This window comes from Polyodon spathula, chromosome 17 (assembly GCF_017654505.1).
Source record: "Polyodon spathula isolate WHYD16114869_AA chromosome 17, ASM1765450v1, whole genome shotgun sequence".
Taxonomy (NCBI): domain Eukaryota; kingdom Metazoa; phylum Chordata; class Actinopteri; order Acipenseriformes; family Polyodontidae; genus Polyodon; species Polyodon spathula.
In genome coordinates this window covers 2,411,881-2,433,406 of record NC_054550.1, presented here as the reverse complement: position 1 = coordinate 2,433,406, position 21,526 = coordinate 2,411,881, and the positions used below count along the sequence as shown (strand labels likewise).

The window sequence follows — 21,526 nt, the reverse complement described above, 5'->3', positions numbered from 1 at the left end:
CTTTAAACAAACTGCAAAAAAAAAAAAAAAGTAAATACAGTATTAGGATTAATTCCAGGCTTTTGTTATTTTATCAAAAAGACGTGAAAGTTACACTACTCACTAAACTAATTCAGGAAAGGAATCGCTGTAAGACGGTTTAATACTGTAGAACTATCGAAGCAGAACTGTAAGAACCATACTTTACAGTAAAGATCTTTGGCTTTTCTTTGGCCTCTCTTTGTGGGAGGTGTACAGGCTTTCCTGACCACAGATTATACTTCATTTCCATTCTTTCTGTGGTGATCTGTACATACCATGTGTGTTTTGCAAAGCTGTGGTGAAAGGAGTCATAGCTTAGACATTACACAGTTTTTATTATAGAATATCTTCATCCCCAAGACCTGAAAGGACAAGGTTTTAAAAGATGGGAGTTCTGTCAACAAGCGAAAGACAAAAATGAAATATTTGTTATTAGAGTTTATTTATTTATTTATTTATTACCTTAAATCAAACTATTTAGGTTTCTTTTTTTACTTTATCTTTTTTTTTTATTATTTAATGCGAGTCCCAACTTTAAACAAAATCATCTTTTTAATATTCCTCACATCTCCATAATGCTAAATATACTGTTTAAAGATGAAGCTCACATAGATGAAGAAGAATGTGGCAGTAGACATGTTCATTGCAGCAAATAGACCCTATTGCAGCTTCATTAAAGGTGAACCAGCTTGTAAATGTGTCATATTGGCCATCACTTGTAGGCAAAACTCCCATCTTCTTCTAAATCTTGTTGGTATGGACATTTTTATTTATTTGGTTTGTTTGTTTGTTTATTTATTTGTTTGTTTGTTTGTTCAAGACAGTTGGATTAACATTACTGGCTTCTGTCCTCTTTATCCTGTATAGTTGTATTACAATAAACCCATGCAGCAGCTACTCATTAAAAACCGTGTAACATTTAAAACAGTCCAATTAATCAAAAGCAGTCAGATCAAGGAATTTATAAGAGCTGTATTCACCTAATTCCTTTTTTATTTTGTTCTATCGGCATTTCAAATTGAAACTGAAACCTTTTTTTTTTAACCAGATCTTGGTGTAACAATATCTGCAATTTGTATTCCATAGTGTCCAGCTGTGCTGGAGGACTTGAAAGCATCGGCAGGGGTTTGATGAGGGAGCCTTCATTATCCCGGCCCTGTTTATGAGAGACTTTCTTAATAAGAAATAATGTGTAGGGTTGATTTATTTTTAATCGGAAAAATCTTCTGGGCTGAATTAACACATTTGTAACAAGGTAATATCTATTTGTTTACAACAGCAATGCACTAATATAAAAATAAAAAATATATATAAAAATAAACCTTTTAAAATAAAGGTTACAACATTTGATAGTGTTTTCCTTGTAGCAGGGTTACACCTTGAAGGGCATGGACCCACCCCCCACTGGAAGACTAAAAAGCTCTTGTGCCTGATGTGTATGGTAGTTGTTTACGAGACGTTTATTCATGAACTACAGGATCAATCACTTCTTTTTCTGAACTACAGGGGTGTGCATATTTATTGGAACACCCTATTGCTTCTGTGGTTTTGATTTGTTGTGCATATGAAGTCAAACCACTAAATAAAAAAAAAAAAAAGTGGAATATATTCAAAATAGGCACATTTAGAAATTGTTGAATTGATGACTTTAATAAGCTGCACATGCTATTAATATTAAATAGTAAGAGAAAAGAAACACGTAGCCACAAATGGTAAAATGCATGATGCTTGTTAGAAGTTGATTTAATATGCCTAATTAAAGCACAAAGTGGTATTTTCACACCACAGTGCCTATTGTTTCTTTATCACTGATTTATCGACTGAAAATTGAAAATCTCACACCCAAAGGTTTTCACGCAAGTAGATATATAAAGTATATAAATCTTGAGGTGTTGTAATACATTTGCACACTGTATGACTAGATGAAGGATCGCATCTACTGTAGGTGAAGGTCAAAGCCGTGACTTCTCGGTTCAGAATGATTAGCGCTTGGTTATAGATTACCACTGTTATTCATGCATCTTTTGGAGCACGGTGATGCACAAGTTCAGAGGAGAAGGCATGCTTTAAAGATAATTCACAGCTTGAAGTGCAGTAATGCTGTGAAACATGAGGTATGCCACGTTAAAACCAGGATAAAAGAAAAAGATCCCTCATATTCATTGTAATGATCAATAATTCATGATTTTAATAGTATCTGCATTACAGAGGGATTGCCTGTTTGTTTTATTTACTCATAAGACCTTAAACAGTTATGTATGGGCAATAAAAATGTTTCCGGCAAACCATCCACTGGTTTCGGCTTCAGCCTTGTTATGGCAAATAAATAACTGCTATTTTGACAGAAAATGTGTTTTCTCATTTGTAATCTGAATCTCTGCATTTCTCGTCTGGAACAATTGTGTGCACAGTATATTCTAAAATATTAGAAAACATAAAAGTACCGCTCAACTTGGAAAATAAAAACGCTATTGTTTGTATAACCTTCTTCCCGTTTTTTGGAGGTTTAACTGCCTGTTAAGTTGGAAAAAATTCAGCGCAATACCCAACCAATTAATCATACGAGGCTAAGGTACTGCTAGCAACGTATCTGTGAGAAATGTGTTTGTGAACTGTTTTCATGCCTTGTCAGCACTAAGATGTGTATCAGGAGTGACAGCCGCTGTTGCGCAAGCATTATCATTCCTTACGCACTGGAGTGAGCAGGGGAATGCAATACTAATTAGCCACCTGCATAGGCCTGGAAAGATTCTGTATAACAACATGTTAATGAATGTGAGGCCTGCTGGGATGAGGATGGATTATTGCAAGAGTTCTTCACAGGACTAGTAATTAAGACCTGGGATCACTGCACTTCTACATTTAAGTTGATATCATACTTTTATTTATAATTCCAGGTAAACCAGTCATTTTGGATTTTACTTAATAGTACAGTGGAACCTGCCATAGCGATGTAATAGCGGTTACAAGGGTCCGTCAGATATGTGAATATCATATCTCAGAGTAATTTGTTCAATGTGTCTAAAATACCAAAGTACAGTACTGTACGTACTCTATACAAAGAAAATCAGTGAAAATTATGGCAAAACAAAGCACTGACTACAGTCTTTGGCAATTTACCAAACAGTGTTCTAAAACTGGTTCTTACCATGGTTTTTCAGTCCATGCCAAAGTATTCCTACAGTTTTTCGTTTTTTTTTTTTTTTTTTTTTTTTTTTTTTCAAACCGGAAGTGCATGTTATCCCGAGACTCAAGTGGAGTTTGGAATTGACTGTTTAGACCCTTAGTAAAATGTGCCTTGATCAGTTTCCCTCCGTGCCGTTCAGTTGGTAGCAGCATGTATAAACAGCACATGCCCCTCGGTTAATAGAGGGAATCGTATCTTACTGGATCGGATCTGATAGGCTCTACTGTAATATGCAAGAAACCCTTAAATGGTTTGATTCTCAGTTGAAATACTCGCAGTTAGTGAGAGAGTGGAGGAAAAGCCTTGACAATAAGGCCCTGTCTCTTGTGTGTTTTTGTTATCTTGTGTGTGGAATTTCTAGCAAGGTTTCCATTACATAAGAGTAGATGTTAAACTTCATTCTGATTTGAACTCGGCTCTTGCCAAGATAAGCACCAACTAAGGCGTAGCTTTTCAGTAAACTAACGTGATCCATCTGCATCTCCTTCCATATGCATTTCCTTCCATCTGATAATGTAGATATCCTTCTGCTTGGTGTTAATGGCTGAAGTGTAATTCTGTCTCCAGGGATCAGCTTATTTTGCCTCCCAGCTGCATCAGCATGACAACCGTCTGGATTGAGCTAAGTAGGGTACATCTCTGGGGTCTTCAAGTGGGCACCTTCCATCCTCTGTTTCGTCGACTAGCCCACGACACCTCAAGAGGGCTTGACGGTGATTCTGGCTTACCAGCATCACCCCCCTCTGTCCCCAACTCAACTCAGCCAAGCTTACTTGCCTGCACATCAGCATTTCTTTCTTTATATTTTGCTTGAGATCCCCAACCAGAATCTTTCTGGTTCAACCACAGCCAGTTGCTGCTTTCTGTTGCTTCAGATAAGAATGCCGGATTGATTTGCATTTAGATTTGTGAAGTCATTATTGGAACCTTACCATAATTTATTATCAAGAGCTTTTAGGGAGGCTACTTTAAAAGAAAACACATATACAGTTATTTCTAGTGCCATTCTATTAGTTCTTTTAAATTGGAATCCAGCTCTGCAGCAAACATATCTGACTTCATGGCTCTAAATGGATCAAATTTGGAGCCAAGAAACATCAACTATGTTTTAACGAGTGCTGGCAGAGGAGCAAGGATCCATTCACTTTATCGTGGTTTTTAAACGCAGGAGGCTTTTTTTCATAGGAATAGTTTAAGGCTACCGTTAGCTGTACTTGAGCTTGATGTAAATGAGAGAAAGTCGAGAAATCCTAATTCCATTTATGCAGCCATGGCCACCTCCCATTTCTAAAGGATGATTACCCACTGAGATAACGTCTAGTTTACAGGATTCTAGTTTACTGGAGTCTACCTGCTGGCTATTTCACATACCGGTATTAAAAATATTTTAAAATCCCAAATTCAGAAAGTAAACATATTACACTGTTGCATGCAGAGCAGCCAGTTATTCAGGGGTGGAAAATTCAGTGTAATTCCTGCTATGAGTTGCTGGGGCAAAACATTTTAAGACAGTCCAGCATGGACAGAATTAGTGCTGCAATGCAGAGGTACACTACAGTACAAAGCAGCAACTACAGGCAGAGTCCAAGTGATCTTCCGTAATTGCTCATGGCACCCCCAGCTGCAGTTGCACATTTTCGGTAATGTTGAAGAAGCTAGTTGACCTCTCTGACGTGGCAAGATATAATAAATCATTTTGAGAGTCAGGTTGCCCAATTAGCGTAATCTGAGATATTGATTTACACATGGGCGCAAAGTTACAAAGAATATCAATTTTACACCAGTGATACTGGTCATGCACATTTTCAGAGGTTAATATTATAAAATCTAGACCCAGACTTCTATGTATTTCAGGTTTTGATATTTGTTATTAGAATTAAGGAATCAAAATAAGAGAAAAAAAATCTAAACCGATGGAGACTAGCAAAACTAAAATGGCAAATTGTTCAGTGTCTTCCAAGGCATTGTTTATTTAGTACTTTCTACTGTGTAGGTTTGCTGAATTGTAGTGCCTGGCAGTGTAGAATGAAGTAATGGGTATATGCAGAGATTCTATACTGCACTGCGATTTACATCTGCAATCTCTGAAACTGGAACTGGATTTGGCATTCATTTGAGGGGAAGAAAACAGTATAATAATAATAATAATGGGATTTGATTGGATCAGCTGCATAATACTGTAAAAAATGATGTCATCTTAAAAACCAGGCTGAGAGCAACCATAATTCTTCAGGGATAACATAGAAATGACAATTCACCAGGTAAACTGGCTCAAGATGCAGTTATTTCAAAGTTTGGGCCAGGCTAATAAAAAAAAAAAAAAAAAAAAAAAAATCATCGTCATCATTGTTATCATCATCATAATAATGATAATAAAAAAGAATAATATTGAAGACTTACTTTCTGATGGATCCTCGTTCGAAATGGGATCTCGATTTAAGGCAAGGAAATAACTGCATTGAAGAATAACTTCCTACCAGGCATTTGCGTTATCTTTGTCAAAGTATGCATGCATTACATTGTGCTTGTGGGGATGAATTCCAACTAAAGGTACCTCATATTCTCTCTGTTTGCTGAAGTTGTCATTTTTTCCTTGTGAAGTTGCAGATTGTTAAGGATAAGAGTTAAAAGACCTGGCTATTGACTTATTAAACAATGGGGTCTTATTTCCATCTCTGTAATCTCCCGGTCAGATTTGAACCTGGGATCAAAAGCATTTGAGGTTGGATTGAAATTGTTACAGGTGCACTAATAGTTGATGGACTGTTTCAGCGGTTAGTTAATCTTTAATCCTTGTGTTTGAGCCACATGCTGCGTATCTCCTTCTGCAGTTATAGGTCAGTGATTCTTGACTGCTTTTTGTTTAACCCTACAACGCCCAGGAGTGCTCTTTTGATTTTATTCCCATACTTGTGTCACTAGTATATATATATATATATATATATATATATATATATATATATATATATATATATATATATATATATATATATATATATATATATAATCATAGTGGACCAACAATACAAAGCGCTTTACAGAGGTAGGCTGTGAACTATGCATTACATGCAGAGTAATTTACAATAGGACTATGGTTAAGTGTTATACAGAATGCTATAGAAAACTGCACAAATTATATTTAGCTGGAGAGCATTATTGTAATGCACAACATATCAGCCAGCCAGGTGCCACTGTAATGTCTGGACTGAGATCCTCTGGTTCTCTGCACACCTTATCTGCTAGATAACATCCTGCGGGCACCACTTAAACTGAGCTCTTTTAATTGATGGAGCCTCGTTCCAATCCCTCAGCCTGAAGTGAAATCGTTTAACTGTTCTACTGACTGGGATTGCCAATGACAGTGACGCACACGCTTTGCATCCCCAACTAGAGGAAAAGAGCAGTGAAGGTCCTTCTATATCTGTCGTGGCAGGGTTCCTGCTTAATAGAAAACTGTGCCTGCATCTATCTTAAGACCCCGGAGAGCCACTATGCACAGTTTAGAGGGAGGATGGGAGGGGGAGGTCAGTTTGTCACAAATAAAAGTAATGTCAAGTTATGACACAGAGACCCTGTTATTGCACCAAGCTGTCTCTTTCTTAGTGAATAAATGAGTACAAAGCCAGGAACGCAGTCATACTGCTACATGATGGTAAATGACACGTCCTAATTGCCTGCTCTCAATGCACCGCTATAAACCAGATGTGATTTGCTGGAGCAAAGAGGGAGCAGGACTTCGCAGTCCCCTATTAGTTGCGATAGAGAAAGCAGAGCGAGCCGAAGAGTAAACATAATCACAGCACGTTTTTTCCAGCAATTTACCACTGGCTTTCTGGAATTGACTTCTTTAATTGTTTGAGAAAGCGAGAGAAATGAAATGAGACAGAAGGTTATTGGAGCAGCCACAGTGGGAGCCAGTGGCACCTCATTGTTTTCATTCAAAGGCGTGTCGTGCTTGTTCCCAGGCAATTCAGAAAAGCCTTTAATACCCTTGATGCCAAGCCTTACCTTTTATATGCACTTTGTTCCTAATATATTATTTCTTAAGTACAATGCTGTCCTTTTGGTTTAGCCCCACTGCTTCTAACCATGACTTTAAATCAGCCTCTTGCGAGTTTAAATTAACAAGCCTGTCCTGACGATTCTTATCTGAATACTGTGTCACAGCAGACTTCCTTAATGTGGCAGTCAGAGACTCCTACAGCTCAAGCTGTGGACATCTTTGTTATTTAGACCTGGTTTTGGAGGTCTGTACTGATTTAAGGTTCAACCTTTTTGGACAAACGTGTGTTTTTATCAATAGCTTTATGTAGTGTATCACTCGTAATGCAGGTTTCTTTTAATACCCATATATTATCGATTTTATGATTGAATAATTTGGCAAATGCACAAGCTCAAGGCATCAACTAAATACTGATGGTCTATAAAATGTACATTGCAGGGACAGGCTCAGTTCAGGTTGGTTGATTTATATTTCCACCAGCTTATGGGTGCAGGAGCCTTTAGCCATTCTGCTCCTAAGATGATTGAGAGCAGGATGTCATTTATTTTATTGTAATCCAGTGGCATGCAGTAGGTGGAGGAGCACCTTGAGATTCTTGTCTTGGAAAGTGCTGAATAAATAAATGTGTGTTTTGTATTGTGTTCCATTGTGTGTGTGTGTGTGTGTGTGTGTGTGTGTGTCCATCATATATATATATATAATTTTGAGTGATTGCATTCAAACTTCAGATTATGCATTTGCTGACTTTTTTAAATCTTTTTATGGATTGTGTTTTGAACAAAGGTAATAATCTCAGTAAAGTGACGTTCAATTGATTTCACTCCACTCTTTTTTTTCTTTCCAGATGATAGGATGCTGCAGTTAGCTGGAGTGGGATTGAACCCCACCTGAACTCTTCCTGTCCTTTTGATCTCCTCTTTCCCACAATGTCCTGCCCTTGCCGTGGGAAGCTGAAGCTCTTGGTTGCCACGGTGACGTTTGTCGTCCTTATCACTTGGCTCTACCTGTTTGTGGGCAATTTAGAGAGTGAGTATGACTCAGAAACTAGCAGGCTAAAAACCATGGATAACAAAAATCCACACAACAGAGCTGGCAATACATACCCAGTAGAGCAGCAATAGGCAACGTTTTATTATTTACTGTAAAAGTAAAGCCCTTATGATGAACTCCTGCCCTTCAAGAAGTCGTTCCAGTCAGTCTACATACAGGCTAAAAAAACATAACCAACAACTTGTATGTATGTCTATTATTAAATCCAGAAGAACAACTGGACACAGATCAGTCTAGTCGCTTGTTAGAGCTCAGACTTTAGACCCAGGAAACCCTGTTTAAACCCCATACCAGAGGGTTAAATCACTTCAGCAGTTAGCAAGTTGCAGTGCTTGTGGCTGAGTGTCCTTGCTGCCATCAGCTGAGATAAATAGCTTGCTACAGAAGTATTTGACAACTTGTCGTTTTTAAAGCTTTCTTGGTCTTGATGCTGTGCAGAAGTAAATTCTCTAGGCTGCAGAGAAGGTGCAATCACAGCTCAGTGAGTCAGGTCATCATTGATCTTGTGTGTCTGCGGAAAAGGCCTGTAAAACAGAGGGGGTGGATATTGCATTGGCTTGACTTTGCCCAGCAGGGATTGCTGTTTCTTATTTGACTGGACCTAATGCACAGACCTGATGACCGTACAGGAAACTGCTATCCTGGGGTTTGCTTCATCTGATGTTGCTCGCCAGCGATCTGAAAAGCAGAATGCATTTAATAAGCAATTGAAAAATGCATTGCTTTCCTGTCGTTTCTTTTTCTTCCTTTCATGTGCTTCTTCATTTTAATGTAGGATTTCAGTAGAGGAATGAAAGTAGTGAATATCTTCGCTCCCTCCCCACTGTGCTAGTGTTGCGCTTCGGGTGGTGTGTTGTTTTCATGTTGTAACAGCTGCTTTTGTGCCTAAAAAAAAAAAAACGAAGTGAAACAAAAGGACTGTTATGTTCTCGGAAAACAGAAACACTTTAGTTTTAAGAGAACAATCAAGGACAAAAGGAGCAAACACAATGTTACATTCTAGCGGCACAAGGTCTCCAGCTGCCTGTGGAGTTTTTGTTCACAAGTTTGTAGGCATTGATCACATACTGTCTGCTGTTTGCTGTTTGTGGACTGAGTAAACCACTATTTAGCATGTTGATTTTATGTGCAAAAGCACATAAGCCTAGATGGAATGCTCTCTGGAACACTGTATATTACATCCTGATACTGTTTTTTGTGTTCTGTACAGAGGTTGATTGATTTTGTCCTTGAATAGGATATATTGCCTACCTCAAGGTGTGACATTTATCCCATTTACTGGAGGATCTTCACAAGCGTTTTAATTGGGTGATTAAAAGTTTGACCTTTTACATGTGGGAATGAATGTGCAATATCCACTGCCGTCCAGAAGAAGGCTTCTTGTTGGTGGTTACTTTGGTTTAATTGTGGTCTCCCTTCCTGTCTGTCTTTTTAGAAAGAGGCTTGTCCATCACCATAGCACAGGGCATTAGCTAACTCACAATGCAACACTCATCGCAAGAGGCGTACTTCAAATTGAAAAGTATTACACATTAGAATTTCATGACCCTCATCTACAATACAACAAAGAAATGAGTAAAAAAAATCAGGTAGGCAAGTACAGGCCTATGTGTTATAAATATAATGCTGTGCTGTTGCCAAACACGGGCAAATCTACAACAATAAACATAATCTCAACACTGCGTATTCTATGTCAAGGTGATGAGATGAATTCTACATTTGTAGAGCCCGATGCAAGCCAAGGATCTTTTGAACTGAGAGCTATTGAGCTGAAATGCATGATATATATTTTTTATTTACGCTAGTTTGTATTTTATAATAGTATGTCACAATCCCTGATTTACACCAAGTATTCTATGTTGACAATGAGTTTTAAAAGGATGATGATGCTTGCATGCATGCCTCAACATATAGAGCCTGTTTGTCTGGTACAACCCATGGTTTCTGTGCTTTAGTAGCTGGTTCAGGAGGAACGTTGGTGATATTTTATATGCTTCAAACTCCATTGTGATTTATTTATTTAAGGGCGATGCTGTCTGGAATATGGCTGGACGAATTATTTTTTTATTTTTTACAATCCTAGTATTCTGGTCCAGCTAATTTTATAATAGCTGTAAGGGGCTTGACTCCCTATTGTACAGGGAGCTACTAAAATATTCTGTTTAAAGAGCTTAAATCAGATAAAGTAATATAAATGTGGAGAAGCTGGCTACCTTGCAGTGACATTGTGTTTGCGGTGGTCTTGCAGACAGCTGGTCCCTGTTGCTGTCCCCGTGTTTGGGTGAGCAGTCAGAGCGCTATCTGGACCACGACGTCCTCGATGCACGCGTCCGGGAAGTGCAGGAAGAGAACCGCCAACTGCGCTTTCAGATCAGCCAATCCCAGGGCAGCAATCAGGATGGAAACTACGGCCACCAGCAGTGGGCAGCGTCCGCAGACACGGGCGCAGAGGACGGGGAGAACACTGCAGAGGAACGGGGCAATCACACGGACTGCGTGAAACGGCCCATGGTGGAAAAGTGTGAGGTAAATATTATAAAAACAGTATATTTTAGTACTACAGTAATGTAATGCAAAACAGGCATTCATACTCACCTGTAGTTCCAACACTTTTATATAGTTTGTATACAGCACATACATAAAAGTAAAATTAATGTACTTTGACTTTTTAAAATATATACAACCTAGTGTTTCTATTGTGGCAGAATTTATACTTGGCTTGTGTGTTTAATGTAACTGTACTAAGGATAAACTACATAATCTGTACTTTTACAGCTCTTTAGGACCTTACTCCATCTAGTGGATGTATAAGAGAATTACAAACCAATACACTTCACAGCTAGGCTGATGATTTCAGTGGGACAGGATGACCAGAATGCTTTTCTCCTCTAACAGGTTTAGTTTATTGCGCCAACTGTTGCCAAGGTTTTATTTGAGTTTGAGGAAAGGTGTGTTTCCAATCCACTACTCACCCACCCAAGGTTGTAACTCCTGGCTGTTGTCGCTCTGTTTTCAGCTCCTCCATGTTGCATGTGTGTGTGCTGGCCACAATGCCAGCCGTGACGTGGTCACCCTTGTGAAGTCCATCCTGTTCCACAGGTAAGGGTCTTGGCTCGGTACAAACTACCACGCAGGGTGTGTTGTTCTGCCTTCTTAGACTTGCAATCTATATGCGTGGCAGCTTCTAAACAAAGTCACCTTGGTTGTTCCCAGTTGTTCCCATGCCCTTGTTGTTCCCAGTATTCTTTATTTGGTAACAGGGAGAGAGAGCGATTGCTCAAGGAAAAGTGACTTATTTGCAGGTCAGCTTGACATTTCAGTTCAGAAATAGGCTGCAGTCACCGAGAGACAGGCATCATATTCTCTGTGAATGAAAAAAGTCTGTCTTGCTGACAGATCTGTGAATGCTGAAGGTTGCCTTATGTTTTCTAAATCCATTGTTTCTAATTGTTAGCTTTAGTTTCTGCTTTGAAAGAATTCCTTAAACAGTTTAAAATTATTTATAAAAAATTATTTATAAAAGCCTACAAAACCAGTTTTGTTTTGAATTAAACAAAACGGTACTCTGACCATGAATCCTTTTGTTTTTTGAACAGGAAGAATCCCCTGCATTTCCATTTCATCACAGATGCAGTAGCTCATGAGATCCTCAGCTCTCTCTTTCAGTCCTGGATGGTACCCTCTGTGCAAGTCAGCTTCTATGATGCAGATAAACTCAAGGTAACGATTTGTTTTGAACCTATGTGAGCCTCTCGCTGGCCCTTGCGTGGAATAGGACAATGCGTTCTCTTGTTCCCCACATCACCTTTGCCAATATGAGTACTCATCAGAAACAAAGTTTGACATGGCTTTGTCTACACTAATTGCACAGTTTAACAGCTGCTTACAGGCATGAAGTGTTACAAATCTCAGGTTGATAATTGAGGCCAATGTGAACGGCAATGACTATAGCTACCTTAATAATAAAGAATAAAGGTTATCTTAGAAAATGCATTGAGTTTCCCAGAGGTTGTGTAAAATGTAGCTGTCAGGCCCTTGTGCAGTAAATGTGAAGGGCAACAGTTTTGAGACAAAAAGATTGTTGTGTTGGGCTGCTGTTAGTATATAGTGCATTAGAGCAGAGGCTTGCTAGGATAAATAGATTAGAAATAGTTGCATGATGATGCAAGCTGTGTAATCGTTGTAACTGTCATTCCATCTGCTGTTCTAGCTCAAGGCTCTCCTCACTTCTCCCCATACCCTGTGCAAACTGTGCACATTAACTACAGCAACACAAAGTGTTTAAACAAGAGAGCTGTGTGCGTGAAACATTTTTGAGTGTTTATGTTAAACATGTTTGGCTGTCTTATAAATAATTTGCTGCTTGGAGAATTTTAGTTCTCATGGTAGTGGAATTAGTCAAGTAGATAAATGCGTTGGATAGTGCCGCCTTCTATGTATTTTTATATCGGTGGCCCGTCCACTCCTGGTCTTTGTTCCAACCCTGCTCTAAATTGTTTAATTGAACCAATCCAACCTCCATCCAGACACTGAAGTAGTTTATTATATCACTGTTAAACCTGGAGTGGAATAGCCCTCCAGGACTGTGATTGGACACCCCTTGATGTCAGCAGACGGTGTCATCCTAGACATACCCTAATGGAACTCATTACGTGTGTGCGATTTTAAACATTAAAGAAAGTCTCCCCATCTCTGCAACCTCTGCTTTCAGTAAATTTGAATTCCTAAGCAGTTTTTGCTGATATCGTGGAGAGAGCGTGTTGTAATGAGGGTGGTCCATCCCAGACTGAGCAGCACTCTTCTGTAAACTTGCACATGTCCCATCTGCTATATGTAGAAAGACCCTGAATGGATTAGGAAGGCTTCAGATAACCACTCTTAAAAAGTAAAGTGGAGCCTCTTAAGCACCCTGACATTTATAATAAAAGAAACTGTAAGTTAATAAAGATTGACCTGCAGGTGAACGAACAGCCTTAAAGGAAGTCAAGCATATAACGAAAGTACATTTGAACATCCTTTATTCTCTTCTAGTCTGAAGTTGCTTGGATTCCCAATAAGCATTACTCAGGGATATATGGACTGATGAAACTGACCTTGACCAAAGCGCTACCCTCTGACCTCACAAAGGTCATTGTCCTGGATACAGACATCACCTTTGCCACTGATATTGCAGAGCTGTGGACCATCTTTAGAAAATTCACAGGTATTTTTAACCCTGTATTTCTCCTTCACAAATCTGCACATAGTTACAGGCACATTGCAAAGCAAATCAAAGGGAACCTTCACAAAGTTGCTTTCCTTTTGCCATTTAAGTTGAATTTCAATAGAACATTACACACACGCATATACAGCTATGGCCAGAAGTTTTGCACCACCTAGAATTATAGAATTGAGACATCATTAATATATGTGTGTGTGTGTGTGTGTGAACATAATTTAGATATTTTATTTAACATCATGTAATCAAAGAAACTACAAAATGATATTGCCAAAGTCTACTGGAAGCCATAATATTAGTACAGTACTTCATGTTAGATTTTTCGTTAAATACGTGGAAAAACTAAAGTGGTATGTAATTCAATATGTTAACAGAACATTATTCAGCAGGTGTCATTTGACTTTTTGAAGCAACATTAGTTCATTCCAGTGGCGTAACTCTGGTTTCAAAAGTGTGTGTGTGTGTGTGTGTGTGTGTGTGGGGGGTGGGGGTGGGGTCAGGTCAGTATCTGTTGCTGATGCATGCATAAAGATTATTCTATCTGAAATAATAAAAAAGTGAGGGGGGACATGTTCCTCGTATCCCCCCTGTAAATTACGCCTGTGGTTCATTCTATAGGGTGATGCAAAACTTTTGGCCATACAGCAGCTGTAGACAGTTGACTTGGTGTGCTCCTCTTTTCCTAACTGCTTGTTTCTTCATTGTGTTAGACAAACAGGCCATTGGTCTGGTAGAAAACCAAAGTGACTGGTACCTGGGAAACCTGTGGAAGAATCACAAGCCCTGGCCAGCCCTAGGGAGGGGTTTTAATACAGGTAAGTATTCCTCATAGCACCATGTATTCCCTAAAAGTGCAAAAACAGTCTTGCTACTCTGTGAAATGTATAACGCAGATACATGTGTCTTCACCCAGTGCTAATAGGTCACGCCTGCTCTCTCTCTCTCCTCATTGGTTCAGGTGTGATCCTGCTGTTGCTGGAAAGGCTGCGCCAGATTGGCTGGGAGCAGATGTGGAGACTGACTGCAGAGAGGGAGCTGATGAGCATGCTCTCCACCTCGCTGGCTGACCAGGTCAGTGACACCCTGCAAACACCAGAGGGCGCTAATTCACAGGCCTTTCACTGATTTCATTTACACTTATATACATGCTCTGGGGATACAATTCAAAATGATGATTATTACAATAAACATGTATGGGAAAAAATTGTTGGGAGACCTTGAGAACAAAGGTTTTTATAAGAGTAAAGCTAGCATATATACTCTGTACAGTAGATAGATTTTATGTATATACGCAGTACTTTTTCTTTATCAGGGGCACTTTGTTTTCTGTATTGATCAGTTTTAGGCACAGTATAGATTATTCTATTGGCAGTTACAGTTAAACTTGCTATTTCAAACAGCTAGTGTGGCTGGGTATTTCTGCTGGCAGTAACGTAGCGTACATGTTGCTTGCAGGATATTTTCAATGCTGTTATCAAGCAGAACCCTGTCCTGGTTCACCAGCTGCCCTGTTTCTGGAATGTGCAGCTGTCTGACCACACCCGCTCGGAGCAGTGCTACACAGAGGTGTCAGACCTCAAGGTAAGGCTGTCTTCACCCAGCGCTTCAGCAAACCACATTGCATCACAAAGCATTGCTGTGGCTAAATGGTATTGGTATACAATACTTAATGTTTGTAGTGCACTAGTGGGATGCAATGATAGGGGTGTATATTTTTTATTTTTATTACTTAAAATGAATTATTATTTATTTAAAAATGAATGAAAGCATTCAATTCTGGCCCTCCAGGAATTAATAACCAGGATCCCTCCAAAACCTTTAAACCCACTTAATCGTTGTTATTGCATAGCAGTTTGATCCATTCCTGGTTTTACTAACAAGACACAGCTCAGCTTGTTACCTATACACTGCGGCTAATTTAGTTCATAGTTAAACCTGGATTGAGTGAAACTGCTATGCAGTAGGAGTCTTGTTCCCATGCCTGGTCTATTGTAAAGATGACCTGCTGTTGTTGAGGCTGCTGTGTAAGATGGCATTCGTCCTTTCAGGTGATCCACTGGAACTCTCCTAAGAAGCTGCGCGTGAAGAACAAGCACGTGGAGTTCTTCAGGAACCTGTATCTGACCTTCCTGGAGTACGACGGCAATCTGCTCCGGAGAGAACTCTTCGGTTGCCCCAGCCAGCCCAGCACTGGGAGCATTAAGGTGAGACAGATATGACAGGCAGGATATAAACTGGATTATGTTGGCAAACTAGATGAAGAAAAACTTTGCTAACTGTACGGTATGAACTTGAAAAAACATTTTCTGTTATTTATTTATTTGCTTATGCTGTGTCAGCTATATTTAAACAAAATATATAAAGTCATATTTACTATCAAACCTTGCCTCGCTTATTTTCTTGACTGATTTCATCGGGAAGACTTATTAGCTCCAGGGTGCAATTTCTGTCTGTGTGTACATAGCGGGAGTGTATATAGGTAGAACATCAGCATGAACTCAAACACACCTCTAAACAGGTCATTCACAGCCCCTGTGAACTTTTATAAAAATAAAGGTAATTTTAAAGCAGCAAAGTTGTACTGATTTGATACAGTTCTGTAATAATTGGATTACACAATAATAAAAGGATTGCAAAAGATTATTGTAAAATAGTAAGGAGCACCCTTTTAGTCCTTTTACTCCATCAGGCGCCCCCTAGTGTCTCCTTGGTTCGTGCTGTGTTCTGTCTTACAAGAACCGTGTTGCCTGGCGGCACATGTACGCCACTCTGTGGGTGTCTGAGCAGCGATGCCCACAGGGATGTTCCTCCAGGTCATCCATAAGAGCAGGGCCTCTGGAGGATCATCTCTCCCATGCACTTGGGTTTTTCAGAATGAGCAGAGAAGCAGCTCCGGTCCCCTCACTCTCCCCCTTCCTGTGTTCCAGTTACAGGGAGCCCTGGAGGAGCTGGACGAGGATGACCAGTGTTACGATTTCCGCCGGGAGAGGATCACCATGCACCGGGTTCACCTCTACTTCCTGCAGTACGAGTACACCGAGACACAGGGCGGGGCAGACGTCACGCTGGTGGCCCAACTCTCCATGGACAGGTAGGGGGGAAACTCCAGTATTGAGCAACTTAATATGCATAATACTAGTTGCCAAAAATAAATAACTCATGCCTAAATGCCATAACTTAAATGCCTTTTAATGGCACTTTGTGGCATAGTGTGTTAACCTTTTTCAAAAGATTTTGGCTAGTCCTAATTGAAATAAATCTGCAGCCATTTATTTAAAAAATGCCACCACGTAAAAATGCGTTGAAAGTGGATAACTCCTGCTGTTATTCCTAACGAGCTACATTACCCCACCCACCACCACCCACTTTGTTTTTCAGGTTACAGATGTTGGAAGCCATCTGCAAACACTGGGAAGGGCCCATCAGCTTGGCCCTGTACATGTCGGATGCCGAGGCCCAGCAGTTCCTGCGCTACGCCCAGGCCTCGGAGGTGCTGAAGAGCCGCAAGAACGTCGGCTACCACGTCGTCTACAAGGAGGGCCAGTTCTACCCTGTCAACCTGCTGAGGAACATCGCGCTGAGAAACGCCAACACTCCCTACGTCTTTCTGGCAGACGTGGACTTCCTACCAATGTACGGCCTCTATGATTACCTCAGGTGAGCCGATGTACATTTTAACAGCTTTTCATTATCTAGCCGTAGCTGTGGATTGAAACTCTGCTGGGAATCTAATTGATTGAGGTGATTTGTGACATTTTCTAACGCTCAATTGTAATTTAGAGTTTTTTTGTTTTGTTTTTGTTTTATTAAATCCTATTAACTATAGTTCCAGAATTATCAGTGAAGTGTGAATATAAAGCTCTCAACCCTGAATTATTCAACAATCAAGGTTAAAGGAATACTTTCCACAGCACGTCAGCAAACTAAATGGTTGTCTGGCCTTTGTATCAGTAGTGTCCTTGAATTTGCCAGCCTTTGTAGACTTTTCTAAAGTCTTTAAACTGTTCTGCGCCCTCGCCTGGTGATTTCATTGGTGCAGCTCTCATATCACTGACCTGTGCTATCTGAAACAAATAAAGTAAATTTTATGATGTTTAAAATATATTTAAATAGCCATAATGCTATTTTTGGAAGATTCCTGTATTTTCTATCCAATAAATCTCCTTCCCTGTCTGTGAAATGTCTTTGCAAAATCTAAAATTCTAGTTTCTATGCATTGTGTTTTAATACATTTATATATATATAAATTTTATCTGCTTGGGAATATAAATCATTTGTGAAAAATACAATAACTTTTTTTTTTGGTCTTTTATATTAAACCATTTGCATCAAATAGTTTTTTGTTTTTTTTTTCTTCTCCACAGAAAATCCATTATCCAGCTGGACATGGCCCACACAAAGAAAGCCCTGATCGTCCCAGCTTTTGAAACCCTGCGATATCGCCTCTCTTTCCCCAAATCCAAAGCAGAGCTTCTCTCCATGCTGGACATGGGGACCCTCTATACTTTCAGGTTGTTGCATACTCATTACACGCCTTAGCCCCTGGGTTTGAAACTTGACATTTTGCATTTAAAGCCCACCGATTTGTAATTATTTATGTATATCCTTTTACTTTTGCTTTCAGGTACCACGTGTGGACCAAGGGCCATGCCCCAACTGACTATGCCAAGTGGAGAACAGCAACCACCCCCTATAAAGTGGAGTGGGAGTCAGACTTTGAGCCTTACGTTGTAGTGGGGCGTGACTGTCCAGAGTACGATCAGAGGTTTGTTGGTTTTGGCTGGAACAAAGTATCTCACATCATGGAACTTGATGCACAGGTGAGAGAAAAAAATAAATAAACACTGTTATCGACCGAGCTAAGCGTTAGAGCTGTTAGGTAGAGTTTTTCAATTAATGAGGTAAGAAGGGTTTCTGAAGAAATCCATTAATCACAGTTAACTTTTGAGATTTAATGCTTTAATTTTTTGGGGAGATTATTTTTTTTAACGCATGTTAATTGCACTCTTGTCCCTCTTAGCATACTGTAATTCATTTCCTGCGGCACCATTTTAGTGCATACCAGGGTTGAATGAGTGCAGTCATTGTTTGAATATAAAATTAGTCATGGAACCGTATTATGTAGCAAAGCACTCAAACCGAAGGACTTGTGAATGGGCCGGCTATTTTTTTTTAAACTTTGACGGTTCATTGGATAGAAAGAGGGTTACTATCTACTGTCAAAGTGAGTTCCAGTGTCACAGACATGCATCTAGCCTGCTGTACCACTTGCGTGCTAAACATGCTTTCCCTTCTCAAAATACACTTTCTAGTAGCTCTTATGTACAAACAACAACAACAACAAATGAAACCTGTCAGTTTCGACAGAGTGCTCCTTTAGAAGTTCAGGATCTCTGCAAAGCCATGAATCAAGCTCAGTACGATACTGTAACCAGTGCTGCTGGATAGCTACCGACTGCAGCCCCGGTAACATTGTAGCTCTGTTTCATTTCAATAACCGTATTTATTTTTAAACAATACTATTTACAATTATGGAGGCTATGACCATTACTCAGTGAATGTTTTGTTTCATTTAGGCAATTTTCAACTTATTAATAAAAGATCATTTTAATTATGATTATTATTGTTATGTAAAATTTTTCAACTTTTAAACAGTTGGAGATTTCCAGTTAACTATACAATTTTATAAGTAACTTGAAAGGGGTCGCCCCAGGACCAGATTTGGAAAACCCTGAACTGTAGTTGATTGCAGTAATGACATTTTAAAATGCTTGAACAAACAATATCCAAGTTCCTAATCAAAACAAGATCAGCTATAGTTTGCTAAGTATTGTGTTATGCAGCAGGAAAAGTGTTAATTTTTATTTATTTATTTTATCTACTCCATAAATAGATACCCAAGAACCAAAGTTCTTCAGACCCATTCCTAATTTCTGAATAGCAGTTTGGTGATTCAGGGAAGTGTGCATATGTCTTTTTTTATAAAACAAAATAAAAGTAAATTAGCTGTGACATAGCAATTGTAACAGTGAATAGTATGGCTTTTGAGTATGCACGTTTGTACAACTTTTGATGATGTCCATTTTTTTTCTCCCTGATTTCTCATAAAGGAGTATGATCTGGTGGTGTTGCCCAATGCCTTTGTGATCCACATGCCTCATGCCCCGAGCTTCGATATCTCCAAGTTCAGATCCAGCTCCGGCTACAGGAATTGTCTGCAAACCCTGAAGGATGAGTTTCACCAGGATCTATCCCGCAAGTACGGCTCAGCAGCCTTGAAATACCTCACTGCGGAAAGAAACATGTAGGAGATCTACCCCAACCCTCTGCTAGCCAACTACCATCCTGGGATTGATGCCTGCTGAAGAGCTAGGGGATATCACAGTGCAAATTCACTACATCCGAAGAGCACTACTGTATAGGGGGTTTCAAGTGGGTACTGCTGTGGATGCACAGAAAGAGTAACGTGGCGGGGAAAGATGACATTTCAATATTTGTACAACAGGAACTATTACGAATGTATATTCCCAGGCTTTTTTTTTCTATTTGTATTATTATTATAAATTGGTCCTGGCAATTTCGCAAACTTTATACAGCACATACAAAGGTAAAAGGATTACAAAAATGTGGGCAATGGGATTTAAGTTGGTGACCATTTGCTCGTCAAAGTTATTTCAACAACTGTGGGATTTAAAAAAAAAAAAAAAAAAAAAAAAAAAAATTGCTTTAAAATGAAAGAACAATCAGTTTTTTTTTTGTTGGTTTTTTTTTTTTTTAGAGGGCAGGTGATTCTGTCCAAGTGGGTGATTTTTGTTATATATAGAGAGTTTTACTGGCACCAAACATTTATGAAAATTAGACACAATAGACAACATTGTTGACCGAGATCAATGAAGATGTATAACACCTCTGGATGTTATTTCTGCTCTGGAGAAAGAAGCTTTTAATCAACAGGTAACCGTGACTCTAAATAAATCTAGATTTTACTGAGAAATTATTTATTTAGTGATTTAGTTTATTTTTAAAAAAAGGATGAAAACTTTTTTTTATTTTGACCTTTATTATTTATTATTATTATTATTATTATTATTATTATTATTATTATTTTTATTTTTGCTACTTAAATTATTTGCTACTTGAATTAAATATTTTGTTATTAGATTTCAGAAAATAATGATGTATAAATTTTGATTACAATATATTGTTACTTTCATAATTTCGCAACTTTTTTTTATTTTATTTTTACATTTTGTTGTTTTCAAAGGAAGATCAGTACCTCTCTTTATTTCTGTAATTTACCATAGGTGTTCACAAAGGATGGCCAAAATGGGTTAGAGTGTACACAGGAGACTTTACTGTGTCATCCATCTTTGTTCAGGTTATGCCACATTAACAAACCAGTCATCTGCAGGTACATCTTGCCTTCTATCCATAGTCAAATGTGCACTCATTTTGCAGTCAGTTCAAAATAGACATTGACCTTGCAGAACTACAGATTAAAGTTAATAGTTGATTTTGACAATTATTATTATTTATTTAGCAGACGTCTTTATCCAAGGTGACTTACAGAGACAATGTGAACTATGCATCAGCTGCAGAGTCACTTACAACAACGTCTCACCCAAAAGACAGAGCACAAGGTTAGGTGACTTGCTCAGGGTCACACAATTTGCAAAAGTCTGGATTTGAACCAGGGACCTCTTGGTTACAAGCCTGTTTCTATAACCACTGGACCATAGGCTCCTGCGATTAGTTGATCTCAATTCCTAAAATTCAAAATTTAGGCTGAAACTTGACAGAATTGGTAATATGAATAATACTTTTCAAGATAACGTTACCAAGATTTTATTACAATGCAATCAAGTCCAGTTTTTATTATACTTGTGAAAACTGGGACCAGATCTAAAATAAAAAGAATACTCGCCTTATTAACACTGTTCCACATCTCAGGGACAGTGATCAGAAATAAATGAACACTCACATTCTTGGAATATTGGGAGAGAAGAAAGAATGAAAGTCCACAGTTATGGAAGCTTTTAGAAGTGGC

The 21,526-nt window shown here is 38.9% G+C and overlaps 1 protein-coding gene across 3 annotated transcripts in view; it reads left to right on the top strand.

Annotated features, from left to right (window-relative positions):
* LOC121329506 (LARGE xylosyl- and glucuronyltransferase 2) overlaps positions 1-20,449 on the top strand; it is a 108,450-nt gene extending 88,001 nt beyond the window's left edge. For all 3 annotated transcript variants that reach the window (XM_041275093.1, XM_041275094.1, XM_041275095.1), the window contains 14 exons: positions 8,056-8,237; positions 10,510-10,787; positions 11,278-11,360; positions 11,858-11,981; positions 13,293-13,464; positions 14,190-14,294; positions 14,438-14,550; positions 14,935-15,060; positions 15,528-15,683; positions 16,407-16,570; positions 16,858-17,136; positions 17,844-17,990; positions 18,104-18,299; positions 19,590-20,449. In XM_041275093.1, the coding sequence (XP_041131027.1) occupies positions 8,138-8,237; positions 10,510-10,787; positions 11,278-11,360; positions 11,858-11,981; positions 13,293-13,464; positions 14,190-14,294; positions 14,438-14,550; positions 14,935-15,060; positions 15,528-15,683; positions 16,407-16,570; positions 16,858-17,136; positions 17,844-17,990; positions 18,104-18,299; positions 19,590-19,787 (2,241 nt within the window). In that variant the 5' untranslated portion in view covers positions 8,056-8,137 and the 3' untranslated portion in view covers positions 19,788-20,449. The remainder of the gene's footprint in view (positions 1-8,055; positions 8,238-10,509; positions 10,788-11,277; positions 11,361-11,857; positions 11,982-13,292; positions 13,465-14,189; positions 14,295-14,437; positions 14,551-14,934; positions 15,061-15,527; positions 15,684-16,406; positions 16,571-16,857; positions 17,137-17,843; positions 17,991-18,103; positions 18,300-19,589) is intronic.
* The last annotated feature ends 1,077 nt before the right edge of the window (positions 20,450-21,526 follow it).